The sequence below is a fragment of the Vitis riparia genome, chromosome 2, assembly GCF_004353265.1.
Source record: "Vitis riparia cultivar Riparia Gloire de Montpellier isolate 1030 chromosome 2, EGFV_Vit.rip_1.0, whole genome shotgun sequence".
NCBI classification, from domain to species: Eukaryota; Viridiplantae; Streptophyta; class Magnoliopsida; order Vitales; family Vitaceae; genus Vitis; species Vitis riparia.
This window is the reverse complement of record NC_048432.1, coordinates 12800429-12817788: the sequence shown is the minus strand read 5'-3', so window position 1 is coordinate 12817788 and position 17360 is coordinate 12800429. Positions and strand designations below refer to the sequence as shown.

Here is a 17360-nt window from a genome sequence, read left to right as displayed (position 1 = left end):
ATGACCCAATTGTGTCCCACATCGAGAAATTAATTGGGCTTATAAGCACTCGGGCACCCTCCCCTTAGTGGCCGGTTTTAAAGGGTGAGTTCTTAATGTGTGCGTAACAATTAGTACTAGAGCAGGCACCACCCAAAGAGGGCCAAAGCCTGGAGGGAGGGCTGTTACCTAGCCGTGTGCAGGTGACCACCTCGGCGATGTGACAAAATTGACCTTAGATTTCAACTTTTTTTTTTTTCTTTTTTCTTCCTATCTTCTTGTTCTTTATTTTCCCTCAAATTTTCCAAACAACCAAACCAAAAATCCAACCTTGGATGGGAATATGACAATAATTACAAAAGAACATTAGCATCTGGTGTCAAAATAATCATAGTTTGCAGATGAAATTAGTCACAATTGCCCTTCTAACAAATGGGCTTTATTTAAAAATATTACTTTAGTATATATATTATAAAATATGGATATTAATAACTTCATAGGCATAATATTTTTTTTGTTGTTAAAAATGAATAATAATTAAAAAATAATAGTGGCTACTAATATTTTACTTCAAATAAATTTAGAAACATCAAAACTTATTTATTTATTTATTTTTAAATATGTCATTGGGCTAAGTTTTTATTTCATGTACCATTTAATATACAATTACATGAAGATTATTTTGGACTAGTTTTGATTTAGTCGCTAATTAACTAATTGAGTTAGTTTTTTGATTTAAAGTTAATTTTTAAAAATGAGTAGATTTATTATGAAATTTAATAACATTAAATTTTGATTAATTTGTCTTCATTTAATTTAGAATATATTTACATACTGAAAATTTTTGTAAAAATATAATTGCATATAAAGAAGAAACACAAGAATTATTTACTTGATTCACTCGTACTTTATTTATAATCTATTTGGTTAGAGAGAAATTTTGAGAATATATATTTATGTATAAAAATCAATGTTTTTATAATCAAATTGGTCATTAAACTGGAAAAGTTATCGATTTATAATTTACTGATCAGAATGGCAGTTGAACTACGGTCCAAGGCGCCATAAATATATATTTCATATATTATTAAAATTATAAAAAAAATTAAAAATAAAAATAATAAATTCTATCTAAATTTTTTATTAAATTGTAAACAAAAATAACAATTTTAATTACCATTCATCAATAAAAAATATGTCATCAACCACCATATTAATTTAAAAAATCAAGTCTGAAATTTATTATAGAAATTTCTTTTAGAAATTTGCTTTGAAATAAAAAATTTATGTAAAATTTAAAAACCAGAATTTTATTTAAAAATCAGAAATTTTAAATTTATTTAAAATTATTTTAAAACGGGAACACAATGTTTGATTTATTAATAATTTTATATATGAAGTGCGCTTTGATTAGAGAAAAAAGAAAACAAAAAGAAAAAGAAAAAAAAAAAAGGAAAAAGAAAAAGAAAAGAAAAAGAAAAAGAAAAAAAAATAGAAAAAAAAGGAAGAAGAAGCCCTTAAAAGGCCTGAAAGAGAGTTTTGAGTCTGAGAACAGAGAGAGGCAACGAGGCTCAATGGCGAAGGGCTTCACCCTGATTCAAACGGTGGCCACAGCTGGAGTCTTCTCTGCTGTTTCCTTCTGGTACCCTTCCGCATTAGGGTTTTCATTTTCCTGTTTCATTCTCATTCTTCTCACACTTCAATCTTTCAGGTATGGCTTCATGATCGGCAGAGAATCCGCTCGCAAAGAGCTTAGCGAATTGATCGAAGATCTCCGCCGCCAAATTCCCGATTCCTCCTCTCATCCACATCCTTGAATGTACATTTTCTTCTCTTTTCTATTTATAATTGTATAGCCATATACCAATTTCTTTGCTTATCAATATGTATGCATAGTATTGCTGGCTTAGTGGTTCTCCCGTGACATTTTCTATGCGGGAGTTGGGAAAATTGGTAGAGATTAGCAGCCAATCTGGGTGTTTTTTTATTATTTATTTTTATTAAGGTTTTGGAAATATGTGAAGACAATTGTAGGAATGGAGATTCGTGGATATCTAAAACTGTGATGGGAGTAACCTTTTCTTAACTGATTTTATTCAATGTTTTACTTAAATTAGAAAATGGGATTATGTTTCCTCGACCGAAGATGATTTTCTTGTTCTAGTTTGTAGATGTAGTTTTTGATGTTATATAGTAATGCAACTAGCACTAGGTGAGAAAGTAGATTAATTGAGGATTTTTAGTGGGTAAAAGATTTTCCCTCTCTTGATAGGTAATGGAACTACCATTGAGAAATGCCATAGGAGGCATGACCAAAGTACACGGAGAGTATCCATAGAATGCACGCAACAAGCATAACAAAGAATCAATTAAGAAGGAAAGAAAAGAAATGGAAATGATAAGAGAATGAAGTATGAATAGAAAAAGAAACAAGCAACCTCTTAAACTTCCAGCCTCTTATCTATTTCAATCTCCCCGTCCAAACATGCAAAGATCTCAGCATGATCTCCTTGAACTTTCTCTAGGGAGTTTTTCCCTCCCCAAAGTTTCTATCATGTTTTTCCTTCTTGTAGGACTTGACAAGCAAAGATGAACCTGTCCACACTTTCTTCCATTCCTCAAGTTACTCTCTCACCCTTCTTAAAAGCACTCAAATAGTTTCAAAAAGAGCAAATATCAAGACCCACAAATCCTAGGCTGCTTGACCATTAACCTAATGTAGTCTTACCCCTTTTCCCTGAAAAGAGAAGTTGATCCTTGGATGACTTAATTTCTTTCTCTCCTGAATCCTTCTTTCCATTTCTGCTCAAGAAGGATAAAATGACCTGCTTTCTGCTAGATATCATTTTGTCTTCTTAAGCTCTCTTATAATTTCTGTGATCAGAGTTTGTTGGAATTCCTCTCAATTTGATTTTGCTGGATTGGAAGACCTGTCTTTTTTATCCTTTCAAGGGCTAGGTGTGTTTTGCGTTCTTATTTATTTATTCCTTTTACTCTTAGTTAAGCTTATTTTGGGGCTTTTAGATTCGGCCCCCTTAATGTGGAAGGATATTTTAGACAAGCAAGATCCTTCTTTTTATATAGATTTCTCCTCAATAAAATTGTTCTGTTCCCTCAAAAAAGAAAAAATAAATCTTCATTCAATGCATTAGTGCTCACCAAAGAGGGATACTTTAGGAGGAGCTGCTGAATTCTAGAGTTTTGACTCTGAGACTTTGTTGTTTCCCCTTGTGAAACTACCTCAAAGAAACATTTAACAGAAAGTTGCCCATCTTTAGAGATCTTGTAGCACATCTTCCCTCTCTTGGTTTACCTCTGCTCCATGGATTCCTAGAGGGATCCACCAGCTTTACATATGGATATGAGATAGAAGTGGTGATGGACGTCAGTAGCAATTCTAACAGGTGATTTGTATCACATGCTAATATATGTTTGTTTATAGGCAATTAAACATTAATATATGTTACTAAGTTACTCTTGATCGTGACGATTGTGGTGATCGGTGAGCATGCAGAGTGGGAATTTGGTACCTTTGATAAATGTAATATATTTATCGCTGACCTGTTACTTCGTTTAAAATTTTGAAACAATTTCTTGGAATTCTGAAGATGTTTTTCTTGATGGACTAAATGATCTAGGTAGCTGATCTAGGCTTCTAATTCTGGTTTCTTGTCTTGCTCTGACATATCAATGAGAGAATAATAGCTGAATCCCCTTCCACTTAAAGGCATCTAGCAACCAGCAGGGTTGCTTTTGGGATACCTAGGATAAATGCTGTTATGATTTGATGTTAAAAATGGAAAAAGAAAGAGATCCATGTTCAAAAAGTGTCAGAGTTTGGGCTAGCTGCTGAGGTGGAAATACTTGCCATGAGGTTCTTAAAGCCATGAAAAAGTCAGTTGTCACCAATATACTGGTGGAGGGGGACTCAATGACCCTTTTTTTTTTCTAAAGTGACTCAAGGTCATAGAAGGTTTCGGATGTATAATCATTGGATGAGGAAAATTATGAACTTAGGGGATTGGGTTGCTCTTTCTTGTGGAAGTCTAGATCAGGTTACTAAGAAGCCGATAAGTTGGCCAAGAGAGGAATCTTTTCTTTTGTTGATTTTATTAGTGATCTCATTGTCACGGACTTAGTCGTTCACTAAGCTCGTGCGGCACTTAGGCAAGTCAAGACGCTTGATCTTGCTAAGTCAGCCTTGTTCCCAACGCTTAGCTTGCTAGGCTAAGAAGCTCACGACTCGAAAGCTTAAGAAGCTTGGTAGGCAACTCTGTAAAGAATGGAAGCTCTTATTAACTCAAGGAAGCCTTTACAAGTGCTTGGAAGCTCACTTGCTTGGTGCCTTGGCCAAATGAGGCCCTCACCTATTTATAAGCAGCAATGGAACTCTCTGGAACCTTGGAGGGTTCCTTACAACTCAAGTATATTCTAAAATGTCCTACATCATTCTAGGTACAAGCCTATGTACAAATATATGCACGAGACTTTTGGAATTCTCTAGAAGGCTGTGAACTCCTCTCATGTCTTCCACCATAATGTAGAGTTGTGTGGACTTCTCCAGGCATCTTTAGAACCTTCCACACTCTTCCCACTCTAGGAGTCTCCAGAAGCTTCCTGGTTCTATATAAGCCCATGGGGAGGCTCATTTGGATCATCTTGTGACACTCTCCCCCACCTAAGCCGCAGACGTCCTCGTCCTGCCTTCTGCTCGGAACCGCTCAATCTGCTCCTGGAACTGCCAAAGTGCATCTGCTGGCTCCCAGCTAGCCTCACTCTCTGGTAGTCCTTTCCATTTCACCAAGTACTCCGTAGCAGGAGGTACACCTCGTCTCCTGATGACCCAATCTGCGAGGACGTGTTCTACCTCCTTATCATAGGAGGTCACGACCACTGTAGGTGCCCTCTTAGACAACTCTCGGCTTGGATCATCCTTGTCTTCATGATAGGGTTTCAAGTAGCTTACGTGGAAGACAGGATGAATCTTCAACCTTGGTGGTAGCTTAACTCTATAGGACACCTTGCCGACCTTCCCAAGTATGGGGAAAAGTCCTTCATACCTCCGCACAAGGCCCTTATGCACCGGCCTTAGGGATTTGAATTGTTGAGGAAGGAGCTTGACAAGCACCATGCCTCCGACCTTGTACTCCGTGTGACGTTGCTTCTTGTCAGCCCACTTCTTCATTTTCTTAGCGGCCTTGTCCAAGTATGAGCGCGCTATGTCAGCTTGCTCGTGCCACTTTTTCGCGAACTTGAAAGCCGCTGGACTTCTCCCCATATAGCCAATCGTTAGAGTGTGAGGAGTTAACGGTTGCTGCCCTGTGGCTAGCTCGAACGGGCTCTTATTGGTCGCCTCACTCCTTTGCAGGTTGTATGAGAACTGGGCTATGTCTAGCAACTTAGCCCAATCCTTCTGGTTGGCACTCACGAAGTGCCTCAAGTATAGCTCCAATAAAGCGTTCACCCTCTCAGTCTGCCCATCCGTCTGTGGGTGAAAGCTTGTGGAGAAGTGAAGCTCCGAACCCATAAGCTTGAAGAGCTCCGTCCAAAACTTCCCAGTGAAGCGCGGATCACGATCACTGATGATGAACTTAGGCAACCCCCAATACTTGACTACGTGCTTTAGGAATAGCCTTGCCGTCTCTTCCGCAGTGCAATCGGTCGGGGCTGCTATGAAGGTTGCATACTTAGAGAACCTATCCACTACCACTATGATAGAGCCGCTGTCCTCTGACTTGGGTAGCTCGATGATGAAGTCCATGGTGACGCTGTCCCATGGGCGCTCTGCCATAGGTAGTGGCTCCAATAGGCCTCTAGGTTGTCGTTACTCCACCTTGTCTTATTGGCACACAAGACAAGTCCTCACATAGGCCTCAACCTCATCCCGTATTTGAGGTCAGTAATAAGCTGACTCGAGTAGTGCCCTCGTGCGTCGTTGTCTAGGGTGCCCAGCCCACTTGTTGTCATGTCACTCCTTTATCAGATTCTGCCTTATGTTCCCCCACTTGGGCACGTAGAGTCGTCTCCCCTTGGTGTAGAGTAGGCCGTCCTCCACCCAAAACCGCTTAGTCTTCCCTTCATGAGCCAGGGCAATGAGACTCTTAGCCACTGGATCATGTTGCAGTCCCTTCCTTAGAAGATCCGTTATGTCTCCTTGGGACTGACTCGTCATGGACGCTAGCTCCGCTTTGCGGCTTAGGGCGTCGGCCACATGATTAGCACTTCCTGGCTTGTATTCCAGTGTATAGTCGAACTCGGCCAGGAAGTCTTGCCACCTAGCTTATTTAGGGCTTAGCTTCTTCTGTGTCTGGAAGTAGCTAGTGGCAACATTGTCGGTCTTCACTATGAAGTGAGACCCCAGAAGATAGTGTCTCCAGGTGCGCAAGCAGTGGACGATGACAGTCATATCCTTTTCTTGCACCATGTAGCGCCTCTCGGTGTCATTTAGTTTGCGACTTTCGAATGCGATCGGGTGCCTTTCTTGCATAAGGACTCCCCCAATGGCGAAGTCTGAGGCATCTGTGTGTACCTCAAAACCCTTAGTATGGTCGAGTAGTGCCAACACCGGCTCTTCAGTCACAACCCTCTTAAGATCTTCAAAGGCTTGTTGGCAACTTTCGTCCCATTCCCATGCCTTATTCTTCTTAAGAAGATCGGTGAGTGGAGCTGCCCTTGCCGAATAACCCTTTATGAACCGCCGGTTGTAATTAACTAAACCCAGGAAAGATCTGAGTTGAGGTACCTTGGTTGGTGTATCCGATTCCTGGATGGCTTTCACCTTGCTATCATCCATCATCAGCTTGCCATCCTTGATGCAATGCCCTAGGAAGCTCACTTCTTCCTTAGCAAAGGAGCATTTTTCCTTCTTCACGTATAGCTCGTTCTGCCTCAAGATCTTAAAGACCTTCCTCAAGTGCTCTACGTGCTCCTCTAGGGTGTTACTGTAGATGACTATGTCATCCAAGTATACCACTACAAACTTGTTTAAGTATGGGTGGAAGATCTTGTTCATGAGGGTGTAGAACGTTGCTGGGGCATTGGTGAGTCCGAAAGGCATCTAAGAATTCGAATGAGCTGTACCTGGTCACACACGTGGTATTCGGTTCATCCCCCTCCGCAATCCTGACTTGGTAATAGCCTGACCTTAAGTCTAACTTTGTATCTTGCCCTTCCAAGTTGATCGAACAAGTCAGCAATGAGCGGGATAGGGTACTTGTTCTTTACCGTCACCTTGTTGAGTGCCCGGTAGTTGATACACATCTGTAGGGATCCATCGTGCTTCTTCTGAAACAAGACCGGTGCGCCATAGGGAGCCCTGGATGGTTAGATGAACCCCGCGTCTAGCAACTCCTTAAGTTGTCTCCTTAGCTCCTCCAGCTCGGGTGGTGCCATTTTATATGGCCCCATAGCAGGGGGCTTGACTCTCGGCTCCAACTCGATCTTATGGTCTTCCTCTCTCCTAGGAGGAAGTCGCTTGGGCAACTCAGGCGGCATCACGTCCTTGAACTCATCAAGGACTCCCTTGATTTCCTTTGGCATGGGTTTTCCCGACCCATCATTCCTTTCTTCCTTCAGGGTGGCGAGGTAGGTCACCTCTTTCCTCTTTAACCCCTTCTTAACTTGCATAGCTGATAGCATAGGGGTCTTGAGCGTACCTTCGGTGACCGTAGGGACCATGCATGGCTTCTCCTCTTCTAGGATAGCCATTGAGCGTAGGAAAGGTAGTGGCACAGCCTTGACCTTCTGCAGGAAGTCCATCCCTAGCACCATCTTGAAGTCATCAATGGGTGCCACTGTGAAGTCGACCCTTCCTTCCCATGAGCCGATGTGCATAGTCACCCCGCGAGCTATTCCATGTGATGGCTTGGCAGCTTAGTTAACTGCCTTGAGCCATCCTCCTTCCTTGGATGCTTGGAGCTCTAATCTCTTTGCCTCATCCTCCGAGACAAAGTTATGAGTGGCACCAGTGTCCATCAGGGCCTTGGTGGCCTTCCCATTCACAAGGGCCTCTACGTACATTAGCCCTTTGCTTTGAGGTGTCTTAGGCATCGGCTTGGCCTTAAGGGCATTTAGGAGCTGCAACGATCCCACTTTAGCATTGCCTTCCTGTTCCTTTTCTTCGATAATAGCATTTAGAGCTTTCCTCTTAGGGCAGTCCCGTGCCTAGTGTGGACCATCACATAGGAAGCAATTGGTCCTGGGCGTGAACTCCTTCCGCTTATCCTTGCCTTTGCCATCCTTGCCACTAGGGCCTTTGCTTGATCCTTCCTTAGAAGTGTGGCCTCGTGGTCCCTTGTCTCCCCCACCTTTGGCCTGGTTACCCTTGGATGGTGGCTTGGGCTTGGAGGAGTCTCCTTTTCTGTAATCTACCAAGGACTCTGCTACCGCCATGGCCGTGGCTAGGTCTTGGACACCACGTCTCCTCAATTCTTGTTCGGCCCAGCTTTGCAAGTTGTCCATGAAGTTAAATAGTAGCTCCTCCTCGGCCATGTTGGGTATCTCAAGCATAAGCGTAGAGAATTCCTTGACATACTCACGGATCGAGCCCGTGTGCTTGAGACGCTTCATACTCTTCCTTGCTAGGTAAGCCACATCTTCGGGATAGAATTGCCTCTTGATTTCTCTCTTAAAGGCATCCCATGTGTCTATGGTGCACGTCCCTTTCTCTATGTCGGCAAACCGTCGACGCCACCATAGAGTAGCATTATCGGTGAGGTAGAGGGTCGTGGTGCGTACCTTAGTGACTTCATCCGTCAATGCAATTACCTCAAAGTAACGCTCCATGTACCATAAGAAGTTATCCAGCTCCTTAGCATCCTTCTTGCCACTGAACGCGTGTGGCTTGGGCATCTCCACCCTTGGTGCCTCATGAGTGGCCATGACTTGTGCTGACACCGCAGTCTTGTAGATGGCCAGCTCTTGACGAATCTCTTGGTCTCGGGCATCCATGCGCGCAGCCAAGGCCTTCATTCTCGACTCCACACTAGCGAACATGGTCATGACCTTGTCTTGGAAGGACATGAACTCCTCGTGTGACACCGACTGAACTTGTGAGCCTTGCACCCTCTCGCGAAGGTCTTGGATCTGCTCCCTTAGATCCTCTAAGCCCTTCTCCATGCCTTGCTAAATCAAGTCCACCCCTTCCCGGGTGTCCGCCATGGCTAGCTCCACCTTGGCTAGCCTTGCCTCCATGTTGGCTAAGGCATCATGAGACTTATCCTTCCTGCCTCTGCCCCGTGCAGTATGCTCCATCTCCCTTCCACGGGTTTGCTCGCTAGTCTCCTCCACGTTAGAGCCCAACATGCTTCCTTTGCTATTGCCCACTTCGTAACTGTGCTCTGATACCACTTGTCACGGACTTAGTCGTTCACTAAGCTCGTGCGGCACTTAGGCAAGTCAAGACACTTGATTTTGCTAAGTCATCCTTGTTTCCAATGCTTAGCTTGCTAGGCTAAGACGCTCGCGACTCGAAAGCTTAAGAAGCTTAGTAGGCAACTCTTTAAAGAATGGAAGCTCTTATTAACTCAAGGAAGCCTTTACAAGTGCTTGGAAGCTCACTTGCTTGGTGCCTTGGCCAAATGAGGCCCTCACCTATTTATAGGCACCAATGGAACTCTCTGAAATCTTGGAGGGTTCCTTACAACTCAAGTATATTTTAGAATGTCCTAAATCATTCTAGGTACAAGCCTATGTACAAGTATATACAAGAGACTTCTGGAATTCTCTAGAAGGCTGTGGACTCCTCTCATGTCTTCCACCATAGTGTAGAGTTATGTGGACTTCTCCAAGCATCTCTAGAACCTTCCACACTCTTCCCACTCTAGGAGTCTCCAGAAGCTTCCTGACTCTATATAAGCCCATGGGGAGGGTCATTTGGATCATCTTGTGACATCATGCTACCTTGAGTTTAAATAACCTGCTTCCCTAGAGGTGGGAAGCCAAAGGCATTATATTACATTCACTTTTGTTTTTCTTTTTCGTTTTCCAATATGTTTTCTTTTTGAAACATTTCTCATCCTTCATATATATATATATATATATTCTTACTTTTATCTTATATGATACAAGTATAGTTTCTTATTAAAAAAGAGAGAGAAAGAGATCCATGTTCAAGGTAATATAACTTTACTCATTCGATGGAAAACTCCCTGAGCAGTGGTGGAGCTAGGAAATGAACTGAGGGGGGAGGGGGGGCGCAAAATATGAGAATATATTTCAGAGGGGGCACAGATGAATGGACTTATCATGTGGCAATTGGCATTGTGGTAATGAATGGACTTTTTTACCTTTTCTTTGGTAAGGGGTTCAAATCCCCCTAGTGTCAATTTGTTTTTTAAAAATTTCAGGGGTGCACTTGCCCCTCCTGGGATGTGGAGGTCCTTGTCCCTAAATTTTGAGTGGCAAACAAGTCTCTGCTTTCACATATTAGGACCTCATTATAGATCAATTCCAAAGTCAATTTTTTTATTGGTTGTGGCTATAATGGGTAAAAAACTGTGAGTTCTATTTTTGCTGGATATTAATGGCATTTAGTCCTGTTTGAATGTACATCTGCTTTCTCATTAGGATATTTGTAGGAACAAGATTGTCTTGTTTTCCACATTTGTTATAAATCTCAATTCATTATTCACTGTTCTTTAGTCCTTTCACTGCATGCCTTTTTCTATATTCAAGTTTGAAGTGCAAGAGATACAGTAGGTTGGTTTGCTAATTTAGAGGAATTAATTCTAGTTCCCCAAAACTTCGCAACCTGTCTGAATGCATGTATGTGTAAATTATGGGATTTTAATCTGGACTGTGACTTATGCAGGTGCTTAGATTAAGGGTGGCAGAGACAACTGGGCTGTGAAGTGCTCTTATTAATAAACTGAGTCTAAGGATGAATCGTGTTGCCAATGGTACTCAGACATTGGTTGAAGCTTCTCCCTGGCCGCGTTTGTATTGTAGATTTGCTGTCTTGTTTCATTCTCCTTGATCAGAAACACACTGTACTAGATCATAGTTTTGGGGCTTTGACATGTTCACTTCATAGAAACCAACTGCTATGTTTATCTGTTGCTCAAAAAAGTAGTGTGGAACTAATTTATTTAGGCAGGTGAGATTTAAATTCAAATGCTAATGAAAAGGGTTAGTTGAGGTGGCAATGGTCATGTGGAGTTCTTGTATACATCATGTGTACTTCGATGCGCCCTCTTTCAGGTGCTTTATTCTGCTTATAAAAAAAAAGGCCATGTGGAATCCCTTTCAAAAAGATGGCTCAAAATCGTTTAACTTCTCCTGCAACATCTTTCCTCCCTTTGTGATTTTTATGAAAAATTGACATGAGGCAAAGCATATTGCTAAAGACTTGTAAAGCCAATTGCAGAGCGCCTTTTAAAGTTCTTCTGTTGGGGGTTGAGAGGAATGGGGTGGGAGAGTGGGGAGAGGGGATGGCAATTGGGTTCAGGTGTTCTTGGAGATGTCTAAAGCTGTGACACCTGCTACCATTTGGTTCATTTGGGAAGAGTGAATAAGCAATTTCGAGAATTATATAGGCTGGTGGATTCTATAATAAAGGCTGTCCAATGAAGGTTTCTTTTGGCATTGTTATCCTGTGTCTTCAAATGATCATGCACTCTTGAAGGGAGTGGAAAATCAACTTGTTGGCGTTTCCTGGAGAGGACTGTGCTAAGTTAATTTTGGTGGATACTCTAGGACATTCTGCTCATTACTCAGCTCCCAATCATGGGTCGACTGTCTCTATTATGATTTTCCATGCATCTTTTGCGGTAACCATAGAAAACAATGCGAAAAAAGAAAAAAAAAAAAGCTTTTCCCATGATAAGTCATCACATTACCTATTAGGTTATTTACGATGCAAAGGCTTTTCTAGTGATCGCACCACCTATTCTTTCAAAATTTTATTATGTATGGCTCACCTTAACCAAGATCTACTATTAAAGATGTCCCACTCATTTCTAATTGTTTTCCATATACCCAACTATACCCTTCTTTCACACCTCTTGAGTACCATCCCTCTTCTTTTTCCCTATACTTCCTTGCAATCACCCATTTCCACATGAACTCTCACTTAATAGTGAACCTTCAACACTATTTGCCAAGGATGACCTTGTTGAAGATGAAGAGAGAGACTTCTAATACTAAATCTCTCATTCCTTTCGTCCATATAAACAGTCAACCAAGTTACCAAATGTGGGTTATTCTCAAAAGGACCCCCTCCAAAGGAAAGTCCATTTAGATCTTTTTGAGCTCTTGACTCTCTTTTTTATAGGAATAACAAATAAAAGACATGAAGTAAATTGATAAGTTAGAAAAAAACCACTTTTTATTAATGTTGGGCTTCCTCCTTTTATGGGTATTATCTTTTTCACATAGTAAGCCATATTTGAAACCTTTCCTTCACCATAGCCCAGAACATTAATTAAATCCTTTTCCTCCTCTCCTTTCCTTGCCTCCCCCACCCACCCACCCACCCACCCACCCAAACTTTTCTCCAAATTGACTTTTAAATAAAAAAATTGCCTTAAATCACATAATTGTTAAACTCAAATGATCTTTATTGACATCATACAAAATAAGAGTATCATAAGGAAAAGGTAGATGAGACACCTCCCTCCATTAACAACCTTTTCCACTAAGAAGCTTGTAATGGAGTCTCCTTCCTTAATCCTTTATAGGATAGAAGAGTGTGCCTCCATAGCCAGGGAAAGAGCATTCTGTATTAAACTTATCTAGACTTTATTTTTAACACTCTGCCATTTTTTATTTTTTTTTAGTGTGTATCTTACACGTGGACTCGATACATTTGGAAAGATAAACATTAGTGAGGTTCAAATTTATAACCTTTCGTAAAACAAGGATATGATAGCATGCTAGATTGACCTAAAAGTTAACTAGTTGACAAACATTGTGTATCGATTTCTTATTTGGGCTTTAATCCTAACACTATATATAAAATTATATGGGCTTTAGCCCTAATAGTATTAAGTTGGGTTGATATCTAAGATGCACAATAATTTAAAAACTAAATAAAAGATGATTTTAAAGTCTACAACAAGTATATATTGTCGTTAAATAACAAAACTAGGTGAATATTAATTTAAATGTAAAGAGGTATTTAATACTACCCTAAATATGTGAGGTAGTATAAACCCCACTAGATATCATCTCCCTCTGCTATCAGAATTCTTTTGGTTAATTACTAGGAATCCCATTTCTTTTAATATTATGGAATAGACTCTTTCAGTCATTGATTTCCATTCGTTTTGGAGTGAGTGAGCCATTTTGAGATGTTGACATTGACTGTACCAGAAATCGTAAAAAATGCATATAAGGATAAGAAATAGATCCATTAAAATTCAAAAGAAACATATTAAGTGATTCAATCACTGTGTTCAGACTTAAGACAAGCAACCCTTGAAATGATGAACTAACTTCCACTTCTCTCTAGCCAGGACTGTAATAAAACTGGCTTATGACATGGAGAGTGGGAAACTCCTTTTTATTCTTTTCTAGCCTTGGCAGATTTTGCCAAAACTAGGCTATGTATGTAAAAGCATATATATGATTTTTTTTGCTCTATCTTCCTTTTCTCCCCTACCTTGCAACGCATTAAAACTATGCACCATCACATATAAACAGGCACATATTTGTTTACACAAGAGCTGCCTCCATTGTCTTCGCAACATCTTTCTTCTTTTTGATAAATCCAATGTAAAGGTCTGTCCCGCTAGAGTCACACTCTGGAAGTCTGTTCCGGCCGCCTTCTGACATGTTCCTTATAAATTCGACCAAGCTTCGCCAATTATCCCCTTCGAACAGCCTTTTATTCATTCTTAGATATGTAAATGCGCTCAACCCATTGCCAGAATCTGACCTGCTTGTTGCCAAAACTTGTGCATAGGCGCTGGAATCATACCTCTCCAGTGCATTCTCTCCAGCAAGTTCTGTTCCTGCAGTCTTAGTCGCCATCTTTACTTGCCGGACCAAGCCTTCTGGGGAGCAATTTGCATGCCCTTGCTGCTCCCTGTCCTTCATCTCCATGCATGTGAAGTTCAATACAACTCCATATTTGCCCATCATTCTGGCTATGGGGAGGTAGCCATCATGATTTCTGGTGTTGTAGTATCCAGCAGTTAATTCAGCCGCATGAGACCTTGTTTTGTAATGCCAGTGAATTCCAGCTACTTTTCCTGAGAGTTTTGCTCCAGTTCCCTGGAATATTCCTTCGGCAGCTGCTAGGATTCTGTCTCCATGCTCAAGTAGCTTTCCAGAGTACCATTTTAGGAAGAACTGTCCGTATTCTGCGGTCCATGTACCGTCTCTCCTGAAGAACCCGGTATCTTCAGGGAACTGGTTGTAGTGGCCAGCATCCTGAGGGCCACTTCTTCCCCAATCTTTCTTCCCCACTGCGTCTGCTGATGCTTCCAGTGAAGCTCTCATGTACTGTTTTGACAAAGAAGGATGCTTTACTGTTATGTTTCTGATGGTTTGATTACAAGACATTTAAATTGCTTCTCTATAAAGAAAAATTGATGCCCACTATGTATGAAATAGTCATCTTTTACCTTGTCATAGCATTGGAATTCCCCAATTCCAGGAAATCTCCAAGTCCCATTGCTTTCTGGATAAGATGGATATCTCAACTCTCCACAGGGGCCCATCCCCACTTGAATTTCCTGCAAAAGAATTTGGATACGAGAATATTAAGCATGGTTCTAAAGACTGGGAGGCCACCTTTAGAATGGGTGAGACACTAAAATTTTATTGATTTTGTGATGCCAACGTAATTCTATTTGTTGCTTTTGTTAATTGTTTCTATCTTTTTTTCCTTGCCTTTTGGTATCTTCCCCTAGGGTTCGGGTCCTTTTCTGTGATCCCCAAAAACATGACAAAATTGACCATAAAAGCTTCAGATTCAGCATGCAGTAGAAAAAAAAGGGTCTCTTATCCAGCGAATTACATTGCTCACAGAGATCTGTTAGGTTGATTGTATTCCAAAAACCAGCTTGATTGATGATTTGGGATGTGTAACTTCAATCATGATCATTTCAACAGTTGGAAAACATTTGAAAATTTCAAAAATAAAGGATTTAAATAGCTTGAGTTCATCCTTTAAGCTGATTTTTATACAAATGTTGTAGGATGGAGGATTCATAAAATGGTATGGTTGGCCTTTTTATTGGTCCACCTGATCATATTGGTATGGGGCTTACTGGAGAATTGTGGATGCCTTCTCTTATTTTTTTTCATAGACTACGTGGAGTTTTGGGCTATACTACGATGATAAGTCTCAAGAATTTCATATCTAGAGTTTGCCAAGCAGATAAAAATCTCAGTCCACCTTAAAAAAGATGAGCAAAATTAATGGATGCTTACCGCAATAACCCCGCCTAAATAATCTTTGAATCGGTTGTGGAAGCTCCTCATATAATCAGAATAGACCTGGATGGGTGTTCGTCCTCTGAGCACAGGTATTGAATCACAACCCAATGAGATGTATTCTGGATTTCTCCGGCCTGACCTGTCTGTATAGACAAGATCCGTATTCTTGCTGATTTCTTCAAGAACCCATGGAGGCAGCGGAATGCTGAAAATTCATGCCAAGAGAAAAAGGGTGTTAGAATTCAGAAATACACAAACTCCCCTTTCCATTTCTCTCCATTTCTCTTGCTTTCTGTGCTAAATCTTGCATACAATAAACTTATATATCTCACAATAAAAACAAATGAAAATTCAATTGTACATACCTGCAAGAGTCTCCAACATTCCCTCCACACTGATGAAAAGACATGACAACTTGGAGCTTTAGTCCATGCCTTTGCACCATCTGCACAAGCTCAGCATACCCTTCCCAGTTATACTTCATAGGTCCATCTTTCTCCACCAACCCCCACCAAGCGTCTACCATGACTCCTTCCACTCCTGCACTTTTCAGAGCCATCAAGCTAGCGTTCATGGCACGTGGCTTGTTCAAGTTCCCTCCGAAGGAGACTGTGTCAAGGGGCAACATGACAAACACTGGCACCCTTGAACCATTTTTATTATGTGGTGTTGGCAGCCCATGAAGGACTTGATTTTTCCTTCCTTCTGATACCATGGCATTCTCATGGCAGAGATGTGCTTCTTGCGTTGGGATCTTTGCTCGGATACTGCATGGAGGCTTGCTTGGTGTGAAGAAAATTGAGCTGGAGATGTCTGGAGTTTTGAGGCCTTTGGTGTCTTTTGGATTGATGAAAGAAGTAGAAGACCGTAATGTCAAAGCCATTTGTTCTGGTGCTGTGAAGTGGGAGAAGAAATGAGAGAATGGACGAAGGTGATGAGTGCTCATTTATAGAAGGAAACTCATGGTTTGTTCCTGGAAGTAGGCAACCTTGGTGGGCTCTAGTTTAAAGCGAAAAAGTGGAAAAGATCAAACACGTCAGCTTGGCTTTTTTTTAAGTCATTTTCTTCATGCCCATTCACACTTTTCCTTTTTCCTTACTAGAAATTTGAATTTTCCTCCTAATAGTCACCTTCCGAGAATTATGATTTTTTTTGAATTTTTCCGTGATTATCTGTTATTTTATTGAAGGGTAGGATTAAAATACTTGTGTCCAAGATTATGTTCTCAGTTATTCCGTCAATTATCATGTATAGACCAAAAAAAGTAGGTAGAATTTTTTTCTTTAATCTCAGTTTTTAATACTAAATTGCTGGTATTGCCGAATCTGGCGGTGGGTTGTCTGACCAAATGCTCTGATTTTTTGCTTCACAGGGTATAACATATGGGAGATTATATAATCATCTTATCAGAAATTTGGTATTTTACACCTATGGAAAACTGCTCTTTGATGCCTTAGTTTCTTTTAACCTTCAAGAACTAGTAATCTTACATGATCCATATCCTTATTATGGTAAAGTTTAAAAGGGAAGATTTGAAAAAAGAAAGTGGATACACACAGTGATGGTAGAGTAGCCATCTGCTGCTAAAAAATACTCGAAGTATATTCTTGTTGCCATCAAATTCTCAACTATATCTCTTGGGGTGATAAGCAATGGACGGTCTTGTTTTGCTACAGTGCAGCAAACCCCACCATGCTAAGCTCCCTTTTGTCTGTTCTCTCTCCTTCATATACAGCATTTATGTGGATGGAAAAATCTTAGAATTTTAAATTTCCTTCGGTCTTGGTTGGTTTTGGATAAGAAGACTTGAGGTTCTTTCCAAGACGGCAAGCATGTGGTTGTAACTAAATCTAGTACTTTTTTCTTGGGCTTTTGGTTTTGTATACTCTAGTCCGTCCAAAAGCACAGGTGCTCCTTTACTATTAAGGTGTTTGCTAACATACTCCATTAGACTCGCCAATTTGGACCAATGCCGCGTAGTCCTCATTTGCACCAGG

The 17360-nt window shown here is 40.8% G+C and overlaps 2 protein-coding genes across 2 annotated transcripts; one reads left to right on the top strand and one right to left on the bottom strand.

The window, feature by feature from the left end:
* The first annotated feature begins 1512 nt into the window (after window positions 1-1512).
* LOC117932494 lies at window positions 1513-11144 on the top strand. Its single transcript, XM_034853766.1, has 3 exons — window positions 1513-1621; window positions 1691-1798; window positions 10790-11144. Exons 1-2 carry the CDS (start codon window positions 1554-1556, stop codon window positions 1794-1796), a joined length of 174 nt encoding a protein of 57 aa, XP_034709657.1. The 5' UTR covers window positions 1513-1553; the 3' UTR covers window positions 1797-1798; window positions 10790-11144.
* A 2165-nt stretch (window positions 11145-13309) lies between these two features.
* LOC117933945 (beta-amylase 3, chloroplastic) lies at window positions 13310-16281 on the bottom strand. Its single transcript, XM_034855534.1, has 4 exons — window positions 15729-16281; window positions 15358-15568; window positions 14547-14657; window positions 13310-14424 (listed from the first exon to the last, which is right to left on the bottom strand). The coding sequence occupies exons 1-4, from the start codon at window positions 16244-16246 to the stop codon at window positions 13633-13635; spliced, it is 1632 nt and encodes a 543-aa protein (XP_034711425.1). The 5' UTR covers window positions 16247-16281; the 3' UTR covers window positions 13310-13632.
* Between the last annotated feature and the right edge of the window lie 1079 nt (window positions 16282-17360).